Source organism: Odocoileus virginianus, chromosome 15 (assembly GCF_023699985.2).
Source record: "Odocoileus virginianus isolate 20LAN1187 ecotype Illinois chromosome 15, Ovbor_1.2, whole genome shotgun sequence".
NCBI lineage: Eukaryota > Metazoa > Chordata > Mammalia > Artiodactyla > Cervidae > Odocoileus > Odocoileus virginianus.
The window spans coordinates 46,940,691-46,958,909 of record NC_069688.1 but is presented as its reverse complement, the minus strand read 5'-3'; the positions used below and the strand labels follow the sequence as shown (position 1 = coordinate 46,958,909).

At 37.7% G+C, this 18,219-nt stretch overlaps 1 protein-coding gene across 1 annotated transcript in view; it reads left to right on the top strand.

Moving 5' to 3' along the window:
- Positions 1-16,060, top strand: part of ATP6V1C1 (ATPase H+ transporting V1 subunit C1) — a 37,164-nt gene extending 21,104 nt beyond the window's left edge. Inside the window, exons 5-13 of the mRNA XM_020900488.2 lie at positions 1,040-1,134; positions 2,804-2,895; positions 4,175-4,273; positions 6,129-6,197; positions 10,351-10,443; positions 10,537-10,630; positions 12,477-12,574; positions 13,624-13,750; positions 15,154-16,060. Coding sequence (XP_020756147.1) covers positions 1,040-1,134; positions 2,804-2,895; positions 4,175-4,273; positions 6,129-6,197; positions 10,351-10,443; positions 10,537-10,630; positions 12,477-12,574; positions 13,624-13,750; positions 15,154-15,249 — 863 coding nt within the window. The 3' untranslated portion in view covers positions 15,250-16,060. The remainder of the gene's footprint in view (positions 1-1,039; positions 1,135-2,803; positions 2,896-4,174; positions 4,274-6,128; positions 6,198-10,350; positions 10,444-10,536; positions 10,631-12,476; positions 12,575-13,623; positions 13,751-15,153) is intronic.
- Positions 16,061-18,219: the final 2,159 nt, after the last annotated feature.

Sequence of the window (18,219 nt, the reverse complement as noted above, 5' to 3'; positions counted from 1 at the left end):
GTGGTGCCAAGGCAGCAGCATGGAGGCTGGCTGAATCTCAGTGGCCACTGCGTTTCAGATTCAGTGCTTCTCTGATCTCGCTTCTTTCCCTTGCAAATCATAGATGTTCAGTAAGTACTTACTCAGAAACAGTTAGTAATTTCTTTTTGCTCTCTGTTAAAATAGCAACCCTGACCTGCTTACTGTTTCTGTTAATGTGTGGCTGGGGCAGAAGGACGGGAGTTAGATGTGTTAACTTAGGTGCCTTCGCTGATCTCCCGGTACTTGATGAACTAGGGCAGTCAGTCTACTTGGCAGAATGGGGAAGTCATAATCTAGGGGACATTGGATCCAAAACTCTTTTTGAAAATACCAGATATGTTGCTGACTTGCTGGTATTCTGTCAGGAGAAGTTGAGAAGAGAAGATATTTTGATATGAATTACTTTTGCTAGTTAACTATAATTGACATTTGAGTTCTCTGACCTTGATCTCATCAGACTTGAGGGATAAAGTCATCTTGACTACCAGCCTTCCAGGGAATTAGTTGTTGAGTTTCTCTTTGGCTTTGCGTTTTTTATTCTTTTCATTTGAAAGTGAAAAGGTCCATGTTTTGAATATTACTGAAAAATAGACTCCTAGAAACAGTCATCACATGGTTTTAACAGACAGGTTCATTTTCAGTTTGGGCAAGTTGCAAAGAAATAACATAAGAATTTTGTCAAATTCTTCTTATTGAGACACTTTGCAGTAGCTTCTCAAACTCTGTGTCTCTCACCTTTCCATGTATCGTGGGTATGTACATATTCCATTTATTAAGTCATCAAGTTAGAAGGAGCGTTTTAATATATATGTTAAATTTAGAGTAAGGAGAAGAGAATTCAGTCAGATTACAGGTAAAAATTTTGATTAATCCATGTTGCCTAATACAGTCCCACATTTATTTAACCTTCACAAATGATATCTTTACTGATTTCTTAATGCCAATTTTGGCATTACTGTGTAGCAAACTATAAAAAATGCTGTTGCTTCTCAGTAATTAATTTCTTCCCTTATTTCAGTTGACTTGGTTACTTATATAACAAGGTTTCAGTGGGACATGGCTAAATATCCAATCAAGCAGTCCCTGAAAAATATTTCTGAAATAATTGCCAAGGTAAGATAAAAAAATGACACAGGTAGGACACATTGATTTATAGTGATTCTATTTATTTTATAAATATTTAGCTATTAAGTACTCTAGGTTTTGACAAGGCAACTTAATTGTATGTGACTCACTGCAACTTTACTTAAAAAAGAAACTTGTCAGAAAAGAATAACACTTTCACATGCACATTATCCACGTGTGTAGTTTGTTTTTTTAAGTGGTTAAAGGTTGCATCAACGTTTGAGTAAGAAAAGTAACTTTAAAATTATAAATTTTAAGCATAACTGAGATCACATAGAATTAGAAATTGAAATTGATTAGAGATTTACAAATCATTCAGATATATGATAATGGTCACTTAAGTATGTTTACGTACAGTACAGATTCAGATTAAACTTAAGGGGTTCTCTTGATGCCTTCTGACATTCAGTGTTGATTCCCTACTCAGAAAAATTGCCCGTATTCTCGTACTGAGTGATTTTATGAACGGTTTCAGGAAGTCCACAGGTGTTGAAAGTCCATCCATGAACTCACTAAACTGAGAGAGAGTCCCTTTTATGTTGCAAAGTCCTTGAGCTTGAGAGAAAAATGTTAAAGTTTTACCTGAAACTGTAATGAGGCAATAGACAAGGACCTATTCACTGTTTGACAACATATCTATGACCTGGCTAGGATGAACAGTACAGTTTAAATCATTTGGACAAACTTCCTTAGCTTCAACTGACTTTATTTGTACATTGTGTCCTGCGCTTTAGTTCAGTTCAGTCGCTCAGTCCTATCCGACTCTTTGCGACCCCATGAATCGCAGCACACCAGGCCTCCCTGTCCATCACCAACTCCTGGAGTTTACTCAGACTCATGTCCATCGAGTCGGTGATGCTCTGTGGTTAAATGTAAATAAATAGTCTATCAAGGATTTTAACTCAGGGTCAAATAATTTAATGAAAATGAGTAGTCAGATAATATAAAGTGGTGTTCTTATTATGACTGGGCATTATTTTCTTTTAATCCTTATCAAGGATTTAGTCATCATCTTCCTGATGCTATTATAGATGAGGAAACAGGCTCAGAGAGGTGAAGTGATTTATCCCAGAGTGCCACACAGCTGATAATGGTAGAGCTAAGTTGAAATTAGTTCTTCAAATGTTAAATTTACTGCTTTGTGTTTTCTCCTTAAATTGTTAGTAGTTTTAATCATCTTTTTGAAAAATCAGCTTGTGTAACATCTATAAATAAGTTGAAGCAAAATTTTAATTTCATTGCAAAAATGTTTTGTGTAAGAATGGTGGTGTTATAAACAGCAAGACTCTGTATGATTTCGTTCCTTTGGAAATTAACTCGTTAGATTTGTGTATTAAAACCTTTTAATCAGTCGTGTCTTTAATCAATGTCCTAGATTTCATTTACATGGTTTAAGAATATAGTAACAATAATGAAAATACATGTAGACTAAACATTAGTAGAAAAGATTATATGAAAGTTCCCATAGTTATTAAAAATGAAGTGGGTTATGTTTTTAATGACCTTTGAAGATAATGCCTTTAAAATAATAGAATATTCTTACATCAGGAACTAGTGGTGGGTTTGTTTTTTAAAGTTTAGGCACAACTACTTTAATTGTATTACTAAAGGCAGATTTAGGAAGATTCTCCCTACTTCTCTTCTTTCTTCTGTAAAGGGTGTGACTCAGATTGACAATGACTTGAAATCTCGAGCATCCGCATACAACAACCTGAAAGGGAATCTTCAGAATTTGGAACGAAAGAATGCGTAAGCATGTCCACTATACGTGACTGATTTAGAATTGGAGAAGCACTGTGGCACAGGGGTCCCCAACCTCTGAAATCTAATGCCTGATGATCTGAGCTGGAGGTGATGTAATAACACTAGAAATAAAGTGCACAATGAATGCAATGGGCTTGAATCATCCTGAACCACCCAGCCCCGCCTCCCTGGCCCATGGGAAGATTGTCTTCTGTGAAACTGGTCCCCAGTGCCGAAAATGGCGGGGACCATTGCGTAGCGTACACTGGATAAACTGTTGTTGGGGTTTTAGTACATTCCAGTTTGTGTCATTTCTATAGTCAGATGGTGTTTTTTCACTTCATGGAGAAAAACTCATTAATTCAGGCTAGTCAAAACAGATGTGAGGCTGATTTATTATGCTCGTTTCATACATACTACTTCTGAACTGGGTCCTGGTTTACCCTTTATCCATCTGATTTTTCACTGTAAAAATTATCTAAAGTTAATTGTTTTAAATTAAATCATAATTTAATTACATAGCAATTATCTGCTGTTTAAAAGAATTCTATAGGAAAATCCTTTTTTATGTAATTCTCATTTGATTTATTTGTTTTCCAATCTGTTTCCATTTTTATCTCTTTATATGTTTCAGTTTTTTTATGTTAGGTCTTCTTAAAATAGAACACTCTTCTTTTGGTTGATCTCACCGTAGTATGACTACCACAAGTGTTGCTTTAAGCACTTAACTCTTCAAGGTATACATTCGTATCCCAGAGGCAGAATTGACTTGTCCTGTCAGGGGTGCGAACAGGGCAAGTCATTTTCAGTGTGAAGTCTACTGGGCGACCAGATGAAGACTTGCATTCAAAGAGCTGATTGTTGGGCTAACTAACCACAATTAATACCCAAGGAGAGGGAGGAAAATCAAAGGTTGTGCTTAGATGATACGATTTCATAATTATGGTGAGGTAGACTTTAATTGATGCCTAATGAATAACACTTTCCCAGTCAAGACATTATATATGTAATCAAGAGAAGAGCTGAGTTATAATAATGAAAACAAACAAAAAGGGAGACACTAGAGGCACATTCTGATAAAAATTTGACATTTCTTTGGGTTTAGTTATGGGAAATATTCAGCTAAATTTTGGCTTCTTGATATATCAAATAAAAATGTTAACTCAGGCTAATCCCTCTTGAGATGTATGTATAGTATATGTACCTATACTTAGCCTGCTGTATCTTTACTTGTGTTATGGAACCACGTAATTATCAGCCTAATGATCTTTCTTTTATTCCTTAGAGGGAGTTTGCTAACTCGAAGTCTAGCAGAAATTGTGAAGAAGGATGACTTTGTTCTTGACTCAGAATATCTCGTCACATTACTGGTCGTAGTTCCCAAGTATGTCTTTTCATTACAGAAGGTTTTTACTTATTAAAATACAAGAAAACTGTTACTGTCTGATAGTGTAATTTGAAGTTTTCCACAAAACCCAAGTGTAAATGGAATATCACCTTGTCATTTGTTCTGTCAGCCAACATATACTCATATGGCACATACAGTGGAATTTAGTTTGTAACCTGGTAATGGAGATGTCAGTTATAAATTGAGATTCTAAATCAAGTTCAGCTTAGTAGAGTTGACCCATTAAAAAATTAAATAATGCTAAACTATTGGATTTCTAAAAAAATACTGTTTTTAGATATTTCAAAATAGGAAGTTCTTTGTTTTTGTGAAAAATCTTAATGATTGATTAGGATGAATTAAACTCTCTAAGAAGTAAAGGATTGCATTAGATCAAAGGTTAGCATATCTTTTATATAAAAGGCCAAATAGTATTTTACCCCTTGCAAGCCATATGGTTTGTGACACAGCTACTCAACTCTGCCACGTCAGTTTTGTGGTTGTAGCTGAAAGCAGCTATCCCCAGTGTGTATGTGAAGTGATGTGGCTTAAATCTTTATTTACATAAATAGGTACAGGTTATGGGCATAGTTTGGGTCAGATAATTCTTTGAAATCTCCTCTAGATTAGGCCTTCTGTATTAATTAACATTTGGGCATAGTTAATCTTGATAAAATGAAGTCTTTGGAAGATTAGAATTCTGTATGTGTGGGTGGGTGGCGGAAAACACCGTTAATGGTTTTATTTCTAACCTGCACTGAAATCTTACCATCAGGAAATCATTGGGGGATCCAAACTGGCATGGGAGATTTGGGGACTCTTCTCAGCATTATTCATAAAGTCTTCTTTTGCTGTGCTCTCCATTTTTATCTGGTTAGGAAACTGGGAATATAGGAAAATGATGCCTCCTGGAAAGGGGTGGGAAAGCACCTCTGTTGAATTTACAGCGGCGACAGTATCATCTGATTTTTGCCTTTCCCTGCTTACTGCAGAAAAGAAAACACTGATTATTTCTGAAAAATTTCTCTGTATTTGTGTTTTTATACTATGCAGGGAAATAACCTTTGCTCAGAAAAAAGATTTGTCTTATGTGATCTTTGTTTAAAATTTGTGTTTAAGAAAAGAAGTTTTCTTAGTTTTCTGTACACTGTGCTTGAAACCTAGGGTTGGACCTAGGGTACCTTGTATAATGGCTTATTTATTATCCTGGCTACAGTACTGTCAATACAATTCTTTATTTTTTATTGCAAACATAATCATCTCTTGCCACACCCATGAAAGACAGTGGTCTCTAGAGAAGGCTGTTGCACGGTGATCGTGGCAGCTTGGTTTAGTGTCGCTTTTTTGGCTCAGTGCTTTCTGGTACCCTGTGCTTTCAGTAAGTGTGCTTTTACCCAGCGATTCTTAATGGCCAGTGAATGAAAATGTTAGTGATTTCAGCATGGCTGCTCTCTTTTCTCTCTGTCTCTCTCATTTCTTTCTCTTTCTTCCTTCTTTGCTTGCTGCTGCTTTTTTTTTTTTAGTGAGGTAATATAAATTAACCCTAAAGTTTGAAAATAATTTCAAATCTCCATTTCGCTTTGCTTCTTTTCCAAACTGAGTTCTAGGGTGTGCTTCTTGTGCAGTAGTTATTGGGTGTAAGAGGTGGTGAGCTACGTTTCCTTCTTCCCCCTCAGTGGATTCGAATTCATTCTCTGTAGGAAACTTGATTTTTCTTTTGTCAGATAGATTTGAGATATACTTATTGTAGTTGAATTTCCTATTTGTCTCATAATTTTTTTCTCTTTCTGGGTTTGGCAGGAAGTAGGACTTGGTTTTCTCTTCTAGTAACTTAATTGTACCTTTTCTGCAGGTTAAACCACAACGACTGGATTAAACAGTATGAAACACTAGCTGAAATGGTAGTTCCAAGGTCTAGCAAGTAAGTAGTAGACTTAAAGCCTGCTCTTTCTTAGAATTCCTTTGATAGTTTGGGTGTTGGATTAGGAAATATCTATCTTTTCTTTGTGGTAAATTTTATAGCTTTGGAACCATCTTTTTCACCTAATAAGTGAATTATATTAACTCTAGTTATTATAATTTTAGACTTGGAAGGGCCTTTGCACAGTCTCACCAACCCACTCATGTTGATAGATGTGGAAGTTTGAGGCCACAGAGCTGAAGTGGTTTGCCCAGAGTCACATATCTCATAAGTGGCACAGCTGTAACCAGAACCCAGGTCTCCAGTGTGGTACTTTTTCTGCTAGACAACCTTCTCAGGATCATTCAGTACTTATCTCATACCTACTGTGTTTATAATTCCCCATTTATCTTGTCAAGGAAGTATACCAAAATGGTTACTAGGGTACTGTGTTGGTCTGCAGATATTTACTATCACTTTCCAGTGAGCATAGATTCTACCTTATCTGTACTTTCCTTTGAAAAAAAATTATTAAGCATTTTTGAGCTTAGGGATTAATATTCATTGTCTAATTTGATATTTACAACAGTTCTGTGAATTAGTTTGGGCAGTTGTTATACTTTTTCTTGTAGATGAAGTAAAAATACAGAAGAGTTAAGTTGTTGCCTAAAGCGTATGGCCTTAAAAGTGTCCAATGGCAAAGTTAGGACTAAAAATTCAGGTCTTTTCACTGCAAGTTGTGCACTCATGACACTATAGCATATCATCTTTTCCTGTATTCTGCCTTTCCACATGAGATACTTGCCAAGGAAATATAAGTACAGTGTGTATGCACCCCCAGAGAATTCTTTTGTGTGTATGTCCCTTAAGAGATGTCAGCATGATGAAGGGAAAGTCTGGGACATAGTGGAGAAGTGGTGTTAGTAAGGCCAGGCCCATGAAATATTTTCTTTTCCAGTTTCATTGTGTCATATGGGAGGTAGTTTAGTATAATGGAAAGAGTCCCGGACCCAGGGATCTTGAGTTCTTTTGCTGGTTCTGCTACCAACTTGCTGTGTGACCTAAGGTAAGTCTTTTCACTTCTCCGGACCTCATTTTCTTTGTAAAATGAGCATCACACCTTCGCTGTACACACTATGAGGTCCTTTTAAGACTTGGTGAGCTATATAAAGTAGGGGTTCCCTGTTGGCTCAGTGGTAAAGAATCCGCCTGCCAATGTGGGAGACACGGGTTCAATCCCTGGTTTGGGAAGATCCCAGATGCCTTGGAGCAGCTGAGCCCGTCGCCACAACTACGAGCTCACACTTTGCAACTAGTGAAGCCTGCGTTCCTAGAGCTGGTGCCCTGCACCGAGAGAAGCCATCTGGGTGAGAAGCCGAGCACCACGAGGAGGAGTAGCCCGTGCTCGCTGCAGCTGGAGAAAGCCCTCGCGGCAGCGAGACCCAGCAGAGCCGAAAAAATAAATAGATGAATAAGTTTGGAAAGGTATATAAAGTAGAAGGTAATATGAATCTTGTTGTTTCACAGCTGTTGACTTTTTTTTTTTGAGAACAAAACCACAAACTTGTGCTCATTGTGAATTTTTTTCCCATTTTTGGGGAGTGCTTTCCGTTCACACTGGCCCTTCACATGGTAAACTGAAGATTGAGGTTGTGTCTTGATACTAGTTTTCCTCTGACGCTGTTTATCCGGACAGGTGACACATTAAACCTTGTTCTTTGGAGACCGTTACAGCCACAGAGATTGACCTGACGTGGGGGCGGGGGTGGGGAGGAGGGGCGTGAGGACGCAGTGCACGTGGCATGTCCCCCTGCGCTGTGGGGAGCCCGGCCTGGGTCCGGGGAAGTGGTGTGTAAGCCCAGGTTTACTCGGGAAGAAGGACTTTAGAAATACTACTTCAGAGATTTACATCTTTTGAAAATCACTTTAGTAGTTTAAAGGAAAAAATTTCAGATGCTGCCGGTTGAGTATAGGCAATACCTATTTTCTGAATGACCCCAAGTGTCCGCTGACCACCTGAACACCTTCAGCTCTTCCTCAGTGAAAACAGCTGTTCATCTATTTAGCAGTTCTGAAGACTGGTTTCAGATCACATCCTTGAAAAGGGGTTTGAGTAGTCATTGAGAAAGGGCAGTAACTCAGCCAGCCCTGAAGAGGACGGTTAGTTTATGTGAGGCAAACAGGTTTTAGTGGGTCAGTCTGGAATTGTATACACCGTTCAGGAAAGAGCTCTATGACCTAATGCTGGATTTTTTGCTTATCCTAGTAACTAACATTTTTGAGTAATTACTATGTGCTAGTTACTGTTCTAAGTGTCTTATTTTAAAGTGAATTTTAAGTAGCAACACTGTCACTTGTTGCTTTTTGACACAATACTTCAGTGATTTACTCTTGGAAGCAGTGAAGATGAAAGTGGACTTTTGAGGAAGAAGAATAGATTGAAAAAGACCATCTTTAAACCCAAAGAAATAATTTCCCCTAAACACATAAAATCTAGCTATTTGCAAAATGTTCTCCATAAGTCTTGAAAGATTGGACCATGTGAAATACTGCCGTCATTGGGTGGCTAAGTGCAAAGACATGTATAAATGCCGCATCAGAGTTCACACAGCCAAAAAAGTGGAGGCTAGACTGTTGTTCTGCTTCTTTTTGTTGGAAAAACTGTTCAAAAAGAGGTGCTTTTCTCTTATAGTTTCATAATTACCGCTTAGCTGTTTGTCTTTCTACTTTTGCCTGTCCAGATAGACTGGTTGGGTCAGATCATTGGTTGACTCTGGCCTTTTCTCTGTTGTGGGAAACAGCACCACAGACTGGGTGGTGCTTCGCAGAAGCTTAAGAGTTCAGGAAGCTAGAGCTCTAGATGAAGCAGAGGATGCTAGCAAGGAAGACCTAGAAAAAAACGACACTAGCCATTGGGCAGAGAAAAGTTTCATCTGTGCTTTGGAGCCGGGGCTGCAAAGATAATTTATGAAGAAAAGCAGGAAAGATGGCTTTGGCAGTGAAATGGGTCAGTCGATTGGAGCAGAGCAGATGGCAGGACTGAGCCTTGGGAGAGAGGTAAGTAGAGAGTAGAAGAGCTCGTCAGCTCCAGAAGCACTGCCACGCTCATGGGTGACTGAAAATGCCATGAGACAGCTGAAAAGCACGGACTTAGTTTCGTCTTGGCTTGGTTACAGGGTGAGAATACACTGTTAGTGCTTGTACACAAAGGAGAACTGAATGCAGAGAGTTTGGAGCGTCAGACCTGCAGCTCACAGACTGTTATCCCCACTTGGTTTCTGCATGCTGTCCCCCTTGGTCTCACCCTTAACCTCTAGAAAGGCTTTATGTCTGAAATCTTAAACTGTAACTCAGCCTTCTTTCCATCTTTTTCACTGCCACCGAATCTGCCATTGTCCACACCTGTGGTCCCCACCCCTTTGTTTGCATGGGCCTTCAAAACGGCAGAGGACTAAAGTTTCAAAGATCAGCTGAGATTTTTTATAAGATCAGTTTAAGAGATGAATATGATATTGGTGGCATATTGTTAGGATCTGAGATTGCCTGTCAAGTTGGATTTGGCTCTGTTTTGATCCCAGTTTGCACATTACTGAGTCAGTTCTGGCAAACCTGAGTATCATTAAAGGTTTTTTTTTAAATCAAGTTCTGCCCACTTGGTAGCTGGCTTGCTTTGGATCTGATGGGCACCGGGTGCAAGAACTAAGCGTAATAGTCTCGAGAGGGCGCACATTAAAAGGGGTGGGCCAGGCCTTGGGGGCAGGGCCGGGGAGAGGAGGGGAGAATTCAGATTCCAGACAAGAGGGTGTTTAGCCACGAAGCAGGGAGCGTCTGGGAACCAGCCAGCTGCTGGACAATTTGTCCTTGGCTGGCCTGCTGCTGATAGATTCAGAATCATGGTTCTTAGAGTTTGGAAGCTTTTCTTAAGTTAATGCTTATTTTTTTTGGTTAGGAAGAACTGTACGAGGGGCCCGTTAAGACACTGTAAATAAAAACATAAAGACTGAGTGTCCTCAGTGTTTGAGGCAGTAGAGACGAAAAGCACTGAGGGCTTCAGGACGGGCTGCCATGCCTTTCCATTTGTTCCTCCTCCTCCCCCTGTTTCTGAATTCTGCCCTCACTATGAATGTGAGCAATGAATGTAAAGCTTTAAATGGACTTGTCTGTCTTTCTCTAGTGTTCTCTCAGAGGACCAAGACAGTTACCTATGTAATGTCACCTTGTTTAGGAAGGCAGTTGATGACTTCAGACACAAAGCCAGGGAAAACAAGTAAGATTGTTATTTAAATTTTTTTTTAAAAATTTGTTAGATTACCTGTACTTCCTGTGGACAATTTTGATTTTCTTTTTTTTTCTACTTTAGATTCATTGTCCGGGACTTCCAGTATAATGAAGAGGAGATGAAAGCAGACAAAGAAGAAATGAACAGGCTTTCTACTGACAAGAAAAAGCAATTTGTATGTGTTTTTAATATTATCAGTGTTAACCAGAAGAAAAACTAGTACTGCTTTTCTTTCAAAGAAAAAACATTTCTGATTTTGATTTTAGTTATTTTTTCTATTAAGTAGTCAAAATGAGTTTAAGCAAGCTGAGATCTGTGAATTGTTATCTTAAAATGTATATTTTAAAATTAATCCCTCTAAGTCCATATCAAAAGTTAATTTTAAATACAGTGTTTTTTGATTAATGCCCCTATAGTGAGGGGTCATTTTAGTTAAGTAATTGTTCTCTCTTTTCAGTAGGAAATTTCATTTTCTTGAGGCAGATTTTTTTTTTTTTAATGCTGCAGTCTTTTACTGAAGGAATTTGTATTTAAACCATTGGTGACTTTAGTATGTTCTAGGCACAGTGGAGAACAGGGATAGAATTGTGAGTGAAAGATAGGGTTGATTTTCTTGCCATCCTCAAGTAAAGGATTTTTGTGAAGATTAAAGAGTATATGGAAGGGGAAACATGATGAGTGAAAATGTGTTTCTCTTGTAATGAAAGAGGAAACAAAAGCACATTCCATTTACAGTTATTTCCAAGTGCTTTATAAACCATAACATCTCAATTGGAAGAAAACTAACCCTAACGAAGTAATGTCAAATAAAACCAGCTGGTTGGGGGGAAGATCCAGAATCCTAAAAGAACAGATATTTTAACCAAAGACTTTCACTTTATTGTGTTGTTATCCTTTTTGCATAAATTGATTGCTATACCCAAATGAGCCCAGTAATATTACCCAAATAACTTGTTAGCTGAACTGACCGTGTGTGTCTTTTGAGTATGGAGAAATGGTAATAAGCTGTTTGAGGTTTGTTTCTTTAAAGAGGTGTTTTTATTTAGTACTAGGAATCACACTGAATAGTTTAATAAGTTCATAAAGAATTTATGCTGTCAATACATAATAGAATCATTAAGAAATTAGAACATAATGATCAGGTCTTGGGGATCTAAGTCAGCCCCATGATTTTACAGATGAGAAAATTAATACCTAGAAATATTAAATGACTTACTATGTAACTATTTTTCCTTGTTCCTGAGAAATTGTAATTAAATTTTATTTTGAATGTGTTAAATGCTTAACAGTATTGGATAGTAAATTAAGATATTTATACTTTGGTTTTCAAATCTATAGGACACTTCTATATTCTGTATCATTTTAAATGACTTTCACTAAAATGTATGCCTTTTTGAGAATTCCTGGCAGTCCTGGTGGTTAGTACTCTGCACTTTCACTGCAGGGACCGTGAGTTTGATCCCTGATCAGGGAACTAAGATTCTGCAGGCTGGGCAGCATGGCCCCCAAAAGAAGAGTGCACATACACACACATGCACTGCACACACACACCTTTTTCTGTGTGGTGAGCAGAGTCACTGGCTATTTGTATCTACTGAGGTTACACAGTAGTAGCTAACCTTTTCATCTAATGTAAGGTAAAGTATCTGAGATATGAGAATGATGAAACATTTTTGAAGTCAATTACAGTGTGATTAGGGCTTCCCTGGTAGCACAGCTGGTAGAGAATCCACCTGCACTGCAGGAGACCTGGGTTCGATCCCTGGGTTGGGAAGATCCCCTGGAGCAGGGATTGTTGTCGCCTGATGAATCCCCATGGACAGAGGACCCTGGCGGACTACAGTCTGTGGGGCCACAAAGAGTTGGACTTGCCTGAGCCACTGAGCACACAGACACATAATATGACTGAATTCTCCTTAAGATTCTCACTGGATAGTCACTCCTTTAAAAATACTTGATTTATCTGATTTCTAACTGCCATTTACAAGACCAAATTTGTGGTGATTCTTTTCTTTCTACAGGGACCACTGGTACGGTGGCTGAAAGTGAATTTCAGTGAGGCGTTTATTGCGTGGATTCATGTGAAAGCTCTGAGGGTTTTTGTCGAGTCTGTTTTGAGGTAAAGAAAGCTCATTGAGAAACTTGGAACTAAAGAATGCGTAGATCCCTTGGCATTGTACCTCTTTATTGAAACACAGTCCGCTAATAGGACTTTGATTTGGGGAAACCAAAGGGCTACTCATGAGGGAGAGATTGTCAGTATCAAAGACCTATCACATATTTTACATGTAGTTTGATACACAGTATACCTTATTTGAAGTCCTCGTTTCACAGTAGCCTAAAATATTTTATTACTTTGAGATACTTAAAATCTCAACCATCTTGTGATGCTATGTACATGTTGCTTATATTAGAAATAGTTCGAAATACTTATCTGCCATCATGCTATTTGTAAATTTCTTTGAATTTCCCTAGTAGATGAGTAATCTCATGCTTTTGTTTTTCATATTCTTTATTATCATGAAGGAGTCAATAGTTGACTGTCCATATTCTTGGGTTCCAAATCCATGGACTCAACCAACTGTGGATTGAAAATATTTGAACAAGAAATTCCAGAAAGTTCCAAAAAATAAAACTTCAGTTTACTGGGCACTAGCAATGATTTACATAGCATTTGCATTTTATTTACAACTAATTACATAGCATTTACATTGTATTATAAGTAACCTAGAGATGATTTAAAGTATATGGGAGGATATATGTAGATTATATACAAATCTTACACCATTTTATTTAAGAGACTTGAGCATCCTTGGATTTTGGTATTCACGGGGGTCCTGGAGCCAATTCCCTGCATATACCTAAAGACACTACTAAGTTTATACATTATCACTGTCTGCTGAGGATGGTCATAAATTACCTTAAAAATTGAAGAGTAATTAAAAGTAATTCCTAGTAGACAGTTGGCTCTCATTTTAAATATTTCTAATGGACAGTGAGGACCAGAGAAGTTGTGAGTTTCTGAACTTGTAAAGGTGGATATTAAAATGAGGCCCCCTCTCCCCATTAACAGTGATTAAAGAAGAGTATGAGAATATTTGCTTTTAAACAGAAAATCTCTGCATATGTTTGCTTGTGTTACATCTTGTGTTTCTGCTTCCTTATAAGGTATGGCTTGCCAGTGAACTTCCAAGCAATGCTCCTTCAGCCCAATAAGAAAACAATGAAGAAACTAAGAGAAGTATTATATGAATTGTATAAACATCTAGATAGCAGCGCAGCAGCTATTATTGATGTAAGTATTTATTAGCCTGGTAGAATAGGAACTGGATGAATTTCAGAAAAAATTATTGGAAGAAGATGTTATTTAATTGCTTTAAGATTCTCAATCTGTTAGTAAATAATTTACCTTGCTTACCCCATTTTGTAGTAGTTGCTTCTCAGTATTTCTCAAAGCCAGTCATTATCCTGCTGTAGATCTGATGTTTATAGCTGCAGAAATACACACACAAGCAGTCATACTAGTTGTTTACAAGAATTACAAATTGCCGAGAGGAAGAAAACAAGTCGTTTCTGTGACTATTTGGTAGAAGTAGCAGAGTCAATAGATGAGCATTTTTGAGGGAATTATCATTTCTCTAAAATGGTGTATATCTTTTTTTAAAACAAAAGTATGAACATTTATGCATACAAAAGCATACAAAAATGTGTGCTTTTTGTTGTTGCTGTTGTTTAGAATTATAGCAGGCTTTTATATTTTTTGTTTCAAATACCTTGCTGATATTTTTCCTCTAGTTTAGAATGGCAGTATTTCACATGTGCATTAGTTAGAACCCATGGGAGAAAAATCAATTTTTTTTAATGGAAGAAAATGCAGGAAATGACTCTAAATTTTCATGGAATTGTTGATAATATGTGAAATCTAACTTAAGCATAATTTCATACCAGTAAATTCTTATAACATGCATACATACTAAGTGGTATCAATAAAAATCACAGTTGGTTTATTTTTATCCATCATTTTATAAGCCTTATATCTCATAAACTCAATACCCCAAGCCTGAGACTAAATAAGTAATTTTCTAAGTGTGTGTAGAAAAGGACGGTGGAGTCACAGTTAAACCCACACAGGCTCTGAGGGCGGAGTGCTTGGATCTGGCGTTACTGCTCACTTGCTCTGTTTCCCAGGGCAGGTCAGCCTTTCTGAGATGGTTTCCTTATTTGCAAAATGAAGTTAACAATGTCAAACTCAGATTAAATTAGGAAAAATGTATAAACTTAGCCCAGTTAATTAAGAAGGTACAAGCATACCTCATTTCACTGTACTTCATTTTATTGAACTTTGCAGCTGCTGCACTTTTTACAAATTGAAGGTTTATGACAACTGTGCACTGTCAGATGATGGTTCTCATTTTTTAGCAATCAGGTATTTTTAAATTAAGATAGGTACATTGTTTATTAAGACAAAAGGCCATTGTACACTTAGTAGACTATAGTAAGTATAAACATATCATTTATATGCAATGGGAAACCAAAAAAGTCATGTGACTTGGCTTATGGTGACGCTTGGTTAACTGTGGTGGTCTGGATCAGAATCTGCTATCTCCAAGGTATGCCTGTGAATGGTAATATTTTTTTTCTTTTTCTTTTTTCATTTCTCTAAGTGCTTAATTGAATAATCATATGATTTTTCCATAGGCTCCTGTGGATATTCCAGGCTTAAACCTGAGTCAACAGGAATACTACCCCTATGTGTACTATAAGATCGATTGCAACTTGCTGGAATTCAAGTAAAACGAGCCCCGCAGACAGCCCTGTCCCCGTGTGGGTGTCGGTGTTTGCTAACAGACGCGGGCTGCCATAGGGCCGCACTTCTAACTCTCTTACCCCTTGCTTGCTTCTCACCTCCTCTCCTAGGCGCCTTCTCCAGTAGCAGTCCATTTTGCAACATTTTCTTTTTAAAAGGAAACTGTATGTCTTGTTTCTTTTTATGATCAGGTCTGTAAATGTGTACTGAAAAAAAAAATCAATTTATTTATGAACTGAATAGTTTATTTAAAAAGAAGGTCTTTCCTCATCCATATTGTGGTATGCATTAATTCCATTTGTTACTGTTGTGACAAAAGCCTTGTTTACAAGGAAATGGTGTAAACAGTTATGCCATTTTGTTCACTGTATTTAGTAGACATAATTGTTTAATAGTTACTGAATCGTGATGTAAAGAAATGTGACAATATTCAGGTATGTGCTTTCTGAATGTTTCAAATTACAATCTCTGAGCACTGTTGACACCCACAGGAGAGAATAAAATTACCTGTGCAAAGGTGGGTTGTGGTGTGCGTAACTTCCAAAGAGTACAGTTCAGTTTGAGAACTTAATAAACGGTGTCATAGCTGACTCCCTGTGCTGTTTTCAGGATTGTGCTATATATACCAAGAGGTGACCATCGTGGCTGACTCGTGTGATGATTCAGGTGTGCCAAATCTGGGTCAGCACCAATTGGAAGATTATTTTTGAACATGTGATGGGGTATTTGCACACTAGACTTTGGGGTATCTCAATTAGGAAGTAGGGCCAGTTTTGAATAAAGTTTAGTAGAACTCTGCTTTAGTCGTTTGTTTTGTCTTAAGTCCTTATTTTATGTGTGTTTTTTAAGATTGTTAATTTTGCCTTCATCTTGACATCAGTGTTATTTTTGATACAGTTTGAAAAGAGACATGGCTATCCTTACAGATATCAGGGATGAGATGTAGGTTAGTGTCCTGAGTGAGCGTTTTTTGATACAGTTTGAAAAGAGACATGGCTATCCTTACAGATATCAGGGATGAGATGTAGGTTAGTGTCCTGAGTGAGCGTTTGGAAGCAGGTTTTGTGGCTGTGCTTCCTTTATTATGCCCCACAGGCTTGTAAGTGAAAGAAGTTTTTACATTTTAAGGGCATTTCTAAACTATCATATTCCACCTAGAAAATTGGCTCCCTAAATCTGTTTGGTTTCAAAATTATATATTGTTAAGCCAGAAGTAATGGTTAACTTCAAACAAATCCAGACTTCCATAAAGTAAAACGTGAGGCCACCCCTCCAGCCCCCTCAATTTCTTCTTTGCAAGGAAGTTTTTACATAGTTTCTCAGGTTTTCTCCTATATCTCTATAACATACATATCCACACACGGTTTATTTTTAAACATAAATAGGATCATACCACACATACTCTGTCACTCACTTTTTTGCTTACCTAGTGTTCGTTGTTGTTTGGTCACTCAGTCGTGTCCGACTCTTCAGAACCTAAGATCTCTGACCACCTGGCTCTTTCTCTTCCTCCCATGCCCCCAGTCTCCAGTGGGCACTGAATGACTGAGGCAAGCACATTCCATAATCTCTTTTCAAGATAGACAATGATGTGGAAAAGGCATGGAGTATGGGTCATCAGATAATGAACTGTGTCACTCTTTGCCCAGAACACTTGGATGACGCGTCCAGGTGTTCCGTGCTAGTTTTTATAGCCTATATTATTCAGCTTGGAAGATTTTTTTCCTACTTGCTGGAGTCACCCTTAAGCACACACTGTGTTCTGGATGGAGCTTTCTGAATGAGCATATATCAAGTAGTACCTTTAAAGTAATACTGTGTCTGTAACGGATACTCAGCAGATGTGAACTTTGCTCTCACTTTAAATAGCCCCAAATGTTGGAAATTAACATACACACAAGGTTAAAAGGGCTTCCCAGGTGGCACTAGTGGTAAAGAACCTGCCTGCCAATGCAGAAGATATTGACTTGGGTTCTGTCCCTAGGCCAGGAAGATCTGGAGAAGCCCATGGACAGAGGAGCCTGGTGGGCTACGGTCCATAGGCTCACAAAGAGTTGGACACAAGTGAAGTGACTTAGCATGCACACACAAGGTTAAAAATTGTATACATAAATGTTATGGAACAGCTTATAATGAAAACCTTGCTGGCCTTTAGAAAAAATGTGGTTATTGTTTCCTGTTAACATTAGTAAAAGATGGTTTGTCCTAGAAAGTCTGTAACTATATTATGTTCTAGAGGAAATCTTGTCTCTAAATTGAAGTTTATGCATTTCAGTATTGTAAACTTTTTTATGGTCTTTATTTTGCTAGCATAGATAGCTTTATTTTAATATATGAGTGTAATTCTGGCCTTTTTAAAAAAGGGTAATACGACACATCAGAACTATTTTATTTACTGGCAGATTTACCCATAGAATATTCTTAGATCCGAGTCCAGTGACTTGTGAGAGGAAAAAGGAAACTATGGAAGTGATTAGCAATAGAGAATACCCCGTGGGATTGTTTAGCTAGATTAAAAAAATGAAACTGAGGAGAAACAGGACAACACCCTTCATATCAAGAATGGTCAAAATAACGCAAGAAGAAAAAAGTTTACAACAAAGCAAAAGGCAGGCAGCACACACAAGTGACATCTCCTAACAATTGCTTAGTATTGAACTTGATTATATCCACAGTGGTTCTTTACCTGCAGAATTTAATAAAAATGCAAATTCATTGCTAAATTCTCTAGAACTGTGGTTAACAGTCTGAGGAGTACACCTGAGGAATTACCTAGAAACAAGAGGCTCAGATGCTAGTGTCAGCCAATTGCAATCTGAGGCTGCTTTTTTTTTTTCCATTTATTTGTATTAGTTGGAGGCTAATTACAATATTGTAGTGGTTTTTGTCATACATTGACATGAATCAGCCATGGATTTACATGTATTCCCCATCCCGATCCCCTCTCCCACCTCCCT